This window comes from Berghia stephanieae, chromosome 6 (assembly GCF_034508935.2).
Source record: "Berghia stephanieae isolate SIO BIC M18660-M18661 chromosome 6, UCSD_Bste_1.3, whole genome shotgun sequence".
NCBI classification, from domain to species: Eukaryota; Metazoa; Mollusca; class Gastropoda; order Nudibranchia; family Aeolidiidae; genus Berghia; species Berghia stephanieae.
In genome coordinates, this window is record NC_088365.1 from 19392915 (window position 1) to 19401189 (window position 8275).

The following is an 8275-nucleotide window of genomic DNA, read 5'->3' on the forward strand; positions in this document are numbered from 1 at the left end:
TAAAATGAGTACCTGGCCGTTAACAGCGTTGTCCTTGTCCGAAAAAATTATAATATCGCCTAACAGGCGTCATGTCCCGTCCTACATGTTAAATGTTGTTCTTGACCAGGGATCCCTTGTAAAGCGCTTTGAGCACATTTAGTGGATATTGCGCTATATAAAGCTCAATTTAGAAAAAAATAATTAACAAACAAACAAACAAATACACCAACCGACTAAGAAAAATACATTTATTTATTAACGTGTGCTAATCCTACAACAGGTAGAATTGTTTATATAGCTTTTATAATAGGACCCTAATTCCTGAGTAGATGAAAAGGCTGGTTGATTGGGATGGCACAGACGATAATGTAAACAGGGTACACTACTCGCCCCAACAATCAAAGAAATCACCGCCACTGACACGCGATCCAAGACAATGGGCCATTTTGGTTGTTGTTGCAACACGCCGATATAGTCTTACCTGCCACGGCGACACTCAAAACAAAACATCTCACTGAAAGAAGGACTCGATCGCGATGCTAAACTAAATTTGTTGACAATAGAACTTTGAATTATGAATAGATGAAAGGACTTACAGGTGGTCGGTCACTCAGTCGTAATCCGTGACGCGTGGCAAAGAAGTGGGTGGAGCCTATTAGATTGATTGGTCAACGACTGATTGAATTCTTAAAATGACCACCGTCCAAAATTTTATTAGATTTAAGCTCATTCTTGATTTAAGACGCCTTACGAATCACAGCGATTTTACTACGTTCTCATATTCTCGATAAACCTTATACCTTGGATTTGTTATAATCAAAATTCTATTTCTGTGTGTTGTATTTTTGTGCATCATTAAATCAAATTTGTGAATTGACCCGTTGTAAACAACCTTATTTTGGCTTTAATGACTTATTTGTGTTTTTGAAACAGACGTATTTCATCTTGATTTTGTGTCATTGTAACTTTATTTTCTTGACGTTCAACAACGTTTGTAGAGATACCTTTATTGATTCTATTGGAAAATGCCTTTCCCCCAAGAATCTACAGTACCAAGTTCTGACCCAAAGGACAAGAGGGAGGGAATAGTTGAAAATCCCATGATAAGAAACTACTTAAAGAACATGCGAAGGCCTGTATCAGGTAAATGAGTTTTATACATTACTATGATAGTTGTAGTAGTAGTAGTAGTAGTAGTAGTAGTAGTAGTAGTAGTATCTATCTATCTATCTATCTATCTATCTATCTATCTATCTATCTATCTATCTATCTATCTATCTATCTATCTATCTATATATCTATCTATCTATCTATCTATCATCTCTCTATCTCCCTATCTCTATCTATCTATCTATTTATCTATCTATCTGTCCATCTATCTATTTATTTATCTATCTATCTATCTATCTATCTATCTCCTCTCTCGCTCTCTCTCTCTCTCTGTCTCTCTCTCTTCCCCCCTCCCCTCTGTCTCTATCTCTCTATATATCTACTACCTATCTCCCTCTATCTATCTATCTTCACTCTCTCTCTCCCTCCCTCTCTCCCTCTCTCTCTCTCTCTCTCTCACACACACACACTGTGTGTGTTTGTCTATCCTGATACCCCATAGTGATTTTATCTGGCTTTGTGCTATTCTGGTTTGACACTCGCATATTGACCTATAAGTGCCAATTTTCAGTCTTGCTCAAAGTTAATTTCTTGCGAAAAGGCTCCTTACAGATATTATGTCACGACACTCAGGTGCAGAATGAGTACCTGAATGGTAACAGTTTTGATTCTCTCGTGCGCTGTATTGTCTTGTAGCATGACAATCGCTTTCGGAACGAAAGTCCTAGGTTTGAGTCCCGATCTGAGAGAAGCACAGTTGATTCGGAAAACGCTCTTTACTCGTATTCTCTCACTAAACTCAGGTGTAAAATGAGTACCTGGTCGTTAACAGCCTTGCCTCTGTTAAGTGTTGCTCCTGGCTAGGGACCCTTTGCAAAACGCATGGAGTACATCAAGTGTATAATGCGCTATATAAAAGCTCAAGTTTTTAAAGAAATAAATTGTAACGCCGCATTAGGGGCGTCACGTCTTGCCCGGGTCGGGGGGGGGGGGGGGGGGGGTTAGAGGGCACGGGTTCTAACCGTAAAGGCGTTCTCAACCAGTGACATCTGGGCGGGGACAGGCAAGGCTGAAGCAAATCGTAGTGAAAACACCGTGTGTATGGCTAAATACCTGGGCGACGAGCGGAGGGACGGTCGGTCGGTCGCAAATCCCGCCTTGAGGCGGTCGGCGATCGGGGGCGTGGCAGTATAAAAAAGTGGATTTTTTTTGCAGGATTTTCGCTGTTTTGACGTCAGATTCGTGATCAGCGTCAAATTTACAATAGGTTTGATACAAAGAACTATGTATTTACTACAAAAATAGTTGAAATTAGAAATAAATTATAATTAATAGTGAGGCTGTGTGCTCGACAGAACAGTGCCCCTCCCTGTTCTGTGATGGGGTCTAGTGGTATGACTCTCGCTTTCGGATCGGAAGGTCCAGGTTTCGAGACCCCGCTCTGAGTGGCGCAGAGTTGAGTCCTTGGAAAAGGATCTTTACTCAGATTCTCTCACCGTACTCAGGTATAAAAAGAGCACATGGCCGTTCGTTGTCTTTGTCGGAAAAAAAGTCATGTCTCGTCCTTCATGTTTAGTATTTCTGTTGGCTTGGGACCCCTTGTAAAGCACTTTGAGCACGTCTAGAGATATTGCGCCAAATAAATGCTGTGTTATTATTTTTTGTTTAATAATATTTTTATAAATTTTCTGTCAGAGATGAACAAAAGATTTCGTTCTTGATCACCGTAATTTTTTAAAATGTTTATTTATTTTTTTTTTTTTTTTGGGGGGGGGGGGGGGGGGGTCTTTTTTTTTCTCCTCAACCGTTGGCACAGACATTTGGGATTGGCAGATGCCAAAAAAACCTTGACTACGAGATGATAGGGGTGGGTCTAGGACAGGATAGGATGTAACCTTGAATTATAATTTAAAAAAAAAAAAAAGAGGTGCGTGCGTGAAAGGGGGGGGGGGGGGGGGGGTCTGTGCGGGTAGTCCCGAGAAATGTCCGCTTAACCTGCTACGAGAGCACTGTCGATTTGTTTTTATAAATGAATAAATAAATAAATAAATAAATAAATAAATAAATAAATAAATAATAATAATAATAATAATAATATAATAATAATAATAAAATAATATAATAATAAATAATAATAATAATAATATAATAATAATAAATAATAATAAATAATAATAATATAATAATATAATATAATATATAATAATAATAATGATGATAATATATGTAGTAGTAGTAGTAGTAGTAGTAGTAGTAGTAGTAGTAGTAGTAGTAGTAGTAGTAGTAGTAGTAGTAGTAGTAAGAACAGGGTGGGGGGGGGGGAGGGGATAGGGGGCGCGGATCCTAACTCAGCGCTCAGTTTTCAGCCAGTGACGATCTGGGCGGGGACAGGAACGGCTGTAGCATATCGTAGTGATAACTCAATGTGTATGGATGGCCACAAATCCTTTTGAGGCGATCGGCGATCGGGGGCGTGGCAGTATAAAAAAGTGGACAATATTTTTTCGGATTTTTGCTGTTTTGACGTCAGATTCGTGATCAGAGTCAAATTTACAATAAGTCTGACACGAAGAACTATGTCTTTACTCCAAAAATTGTTGAAATTAGAAATAAATCTAAATTAATAGTGAGACTGTGTGCTCGACAGAGCTGTGCCCCTCCTTGTTCGGTGATGAGTGCCTTGTGGTATGACTCTCGCTTTCGGATCTGAAGGTCCAGGTTTCGGGACCCGCTCTGAGTGGCGCAGAGTTGAGTCCTTGGAAAAGGCTCTTTACTCACATTCTCTCACCGTCCTCAGGTGTAAAGTGAGTACATGGCCGTTCGTTGTCTTTGTCGGAAAAAAATATAATGTCGCCTGACAGGCTTCATGTCTCGTACTTCATGTTTAGTATTGCTGTTGGTTTGGGACCCCATGTAAAGAGATTTGAGCACGTCTAGTGGATATTGAGCCAAATGAATGATGTGTTATTATTTTTAAAGAATTTTGTGTCAGGGATGAACAAAAGATTTCTTTCTTGATTACCGTAATTTTTTAAAATGTTTATTTATTTATTATTATTAATTTTATTTTTTTTGGGTCTTTTTTATTTTTCCCTCAACCGTTGACACAGACATTTGGGATTGGCAGATGCCAAAAAAACTTGACTACGAGATGATAGGGGTGGGTCTAGGACAGGATAGGATGTAACCTTGAATAATAATTTAAAAAAAAACCCAAAAAAAAAACGAGGTGGGTGCTTGAAAGGGTGGGGGGGGCTTTGCGGGTAGTCCGGAGGATTGCCCGCTTCACCTGCCACGAGAGCACTGTCGATTTTTTTATAGATAATGATAATGATAATAATAATAATAATAATAATAATAATAATAATAATAATAATAATAATAATAATAATAATAATAATAATAATAATAATGCATGTGGTCTTGTGGTATGACATACGCCTTCAGATCGGAAGGTATTGGGTTTGAGTCCCACTCTGAGCAGCGTATTATTTAGTCCTTGGAAAAGGCTCTCAACTCGCATTCTCTCACCTTGTTCACGTGCTAAATGAGTACCTCACTGTTCACAGCGTCGTCTCTGTGAGCAAGACAAAAAATAGAATAGAGAGACAGTGACTGGGACCAGTAAGGTCGATGTGTAATACCCATTATCATCTATAGATCTGATGGAAAGTATTTTGTCATAGACGAGTGTGAGATCCAAAGGCTTGCAGGCAATTGGCTTAGGCAAGTCGGGATTAACTTCAGTTCTATGGGATTCATGGTGCGCCATAAGGGGTTTGAATAAAATACATATTTTAAAAATTAATTTGCATAATTCAACTAGTTCTAGATGATTCTAGAGCATAAAATAAAAGAACCAAGTGCCAAATTGCTTGATGAGAAAAAAACCCACATTTATCTTTAAAATCGTAACTTTTGTATGGCAAACTTGATCGATGAAACAAATAATCTATATATCGAATATAGTTTCTGTTAACCTACACTAAGTTATCTCGTTAAGAAAAAGCATTGGTATTTTGTTTACATAAAGATAGATAGATAGATAGATAGATAGACAGACAGATAGATAGATAGATAGATAGATAGATAGATAGATAGATAGATAGATAGATAGATAGATAGATAGATTGATAGATAGATAGGGGGAAAATCTTTATTTTTTAATTTGCCACTCGTTTCTGATCCTCTGATGACCCTTCTTGAGTCAATGCAAAGCAGTCTTTGTAATGCTATCTTCCTCTTTTCACATGGCATCCCTTCGCTTTTTTATGATGTCCCTAACGACGAAACCACCCATATGTCTGCTTACCGGTGATTGGGTAGCTGAATCTGTTAGATATGGCGGAAAGTACTTTTGGAAAGACTAATGCTCTATTCAAAGGATATCAAACAACTGTTTTCAATTTAAATGTTATAGAAATTGGGATAATCTAAAGCTCCATGGACCTTTTGACATACAAAAACTGATTTAGTGATGATATTAACTATTAACTGTACTTTTTAAAATATAATTCCACAGAGCTACACTTTTGTATGCCATCCACAGATTTCAGCATTGATAACACAGGTAAGAATAATGATTATTTTTTTTTATTTCAATAATTTTGTGAGATTGATTGTCGAGTGGCGAGACTACTTGCTTTGTAACAATGTCAATCAATGTTGAGTGTGGTCATTGAGCTCATGGATACAATGAGTACGAAACTCTGACCCCAATGTTATTTATTGGTAGGGTATGTTACACATATTTCAAACTTGACTCAAGTTCAAATTGTACCCGATAGATAATCTGTGACAGTTCAAAGATGATGCATAGGTGGCAATTTGTACTGAAAAAAAATCTCAAAATCTCAGTTGGTGCAGAATATAACTAACGAAAAAAATATAATAACATAGTGGTGAGAATCTGGGCAGAGTTGTATCTTCTTCACAGCCATTTTTCTACTGGCCAGGATTAGGTTGCTGGTATAGTAAGTCTGACTGAAAGCACTAAACAAGAGTCTTGTTCCCTACAATAGAATCGGATACAATTATCATTGCCTATTTCATACTAAAGAGACCGGGACAAACTCAAACTCCCTGGTACGTAAAGATCTTCAAAATTAGTCAAACGATATCTGTGAGAGAAACTTTAATCCACTATGTATCCATCTCTCTATCTGATGATGTGCACAGAGATTGGTTTCAAAACTTGTTGATACAAAAAGACATCAGTATAAAGTGGGCATGTGGAGTTATGGAATTTCTAAATATCTATTAGATTATCAGGAATGGCTTATCACAGTGGCAAGCACAAACAAACAGTCTTTGTACACACAATGGGAGATTTTAATATTTATCAATATAGCAGGAATTACCGATCACAGTGGCAAACACAAACAGTCTTTGTCCACACAATGGGAGATTTTAATATTTATCAATATAGCAGGAATAACCTATCAAAGTGGCAAACACAAACAGTCTTTGTCCACACAATGGGAGATTTTAATATTTATCAATATAGCAGGAATAACCTATCAAAGTGGCAAACACAAACAGTCTTTGTCTACACAATAGGAGATTTTAATATTTATCAATATAGCAGGAATAACCTATCAAAGTGGCAAACATAAACAGTCTTTGTCCACACAATGGGAGATTTTAATATTTATCAATATAGCAGGAATAACCGATCAAAGTGGCAAAAAACAAACAACCAAACAAACATTGTCCACACTTTTTCGTGACTTCTCTCGACTGTAATACAACCAGAAAATAAACCATCTATCTATCTATCAATCTATCTATCTATCTATCTATCTATCTATCTATCTATCTATCTATCTATCTATCTATCTATCTTTCTATCTATCTATCTATCTATCTATCTATCTATCTATCTATCTATCTATCTATCTATCTATCTATCTTTCTATCTATCTATCTATCTATCTATCTATCTATCTATCTATCTATCTATCTATCTATCAATCTATCTATTATTTTTTAAAATATTTACCACAATGTTTGAGACAGTCTACATTAATGTTTCAGGCTTAATTTGCCATCGTCAGGACTGAGTTGTTTTGTTGACTGTTGTTGTTGAAGAAACATTAATGTAGACTGTCTCAAACATTGTGGTAAATATTTTAAAAAATAATAATTCGCTCCATTACTGCATGTCGAGCACTTTTCGTACCATATTTGTATCAAACACAATTCAATATCAATCTATCTATCTATCTATCTATCTATCTATCTATCTATCTATCTTTCTATCTATCTATCCATCTATCTCTCTATCTATCTATCTGTCTATCTATCTATCTATCTATCAATCTATCTATCAATCTATTTATCTATCTATCTATCAATCTATCTATCAATCTATCTATCTATCTATCTATCTATCTATCTATCTATCTATCTATCTATCTATCTATCTATCTATCTATCTATCTATCTATCTATCTATCTATCTATCTATCTATCTATCTATCATTATCTATCTATCTATCAATCTAATTATATCTATCTATCTATCATCTATCTATCTATCTATCTATCAATCTATCAATATATCTATCTATCTATCTATCTATCTATCTATCTATCTATCTATCTATCTATCTATCTCTCTATCTATCATTCTTTCTGTCTACCTGTCTAAATAATTATCAATTTATCATTCTACATATCAATCTATCTATCTATCTATCTATCTACCTATCTATCTATCTATCTATCTATCTATCTATCTATCTATCTATCTATCTATCTATCTATCTATCTATCTATCTATTAATCTGTCGAATTTACCATCTCCTTTAATATCCCTACACTTAGCAACATACTTTCTTATTCATCACCTGACTAATATGTCTATCATATATATTGTCAAACCATCCGTTTATCTCTCTCTCTCTCTCTCTCTCTCTCTCTCTCTCTCTCTACCAAACTATTCATCAACAATGTTATGTTTATCTCCCCCACATTCCACAAACAACCACAATTATTTTAAACCATCACTGTTTGTGTTTTCAGCGAGTCCAACTCCACAAGAAATCTTGACTCCCGAAATGATGAAAGTCTTAGTGAAACAAACGGATCCATTGGGTTTGAGTAGTGGCTCTCAAAACCCTCTTGACAAATTGATGGAAAAAAACGAAAAGCTTCTAAAGAACATGGGAGCGGACAAATT

The 8275-nt window shown here is 36.0% G+C and overlaps 1 protein-coding gene across 1 annotated transcript in view; it reads left to right on the plus strand.

Annotated features, from left to right (window-relative positions):
- Positions 1–718: 718 nt before the first annotated feature.
- The window catches only part of LOC144975640 (uncharacterized), a 10643-nt gene continuing 3086 nt past the window's right edge, over positions 719–8275 (plus strand). The window contains exons 1-3 of the mRNA XM_078919822.1: positions 719–1125; positions 5615–5662; positions 8119–8275. The exon at positions 8119–8275 is cut by the window's right edge and continues 716 nt beyond it. Coding sequence (XP_078775948.1) covers positions 1008–1125; positions 5615–5662; positions 8119–8275 — 323 coding nt within the window. The 5' untranslated portion in view covers positions 719–1007. The remainder of the gene's footprint in view (positions 1126–5614; positions 5663–8118) is intronic.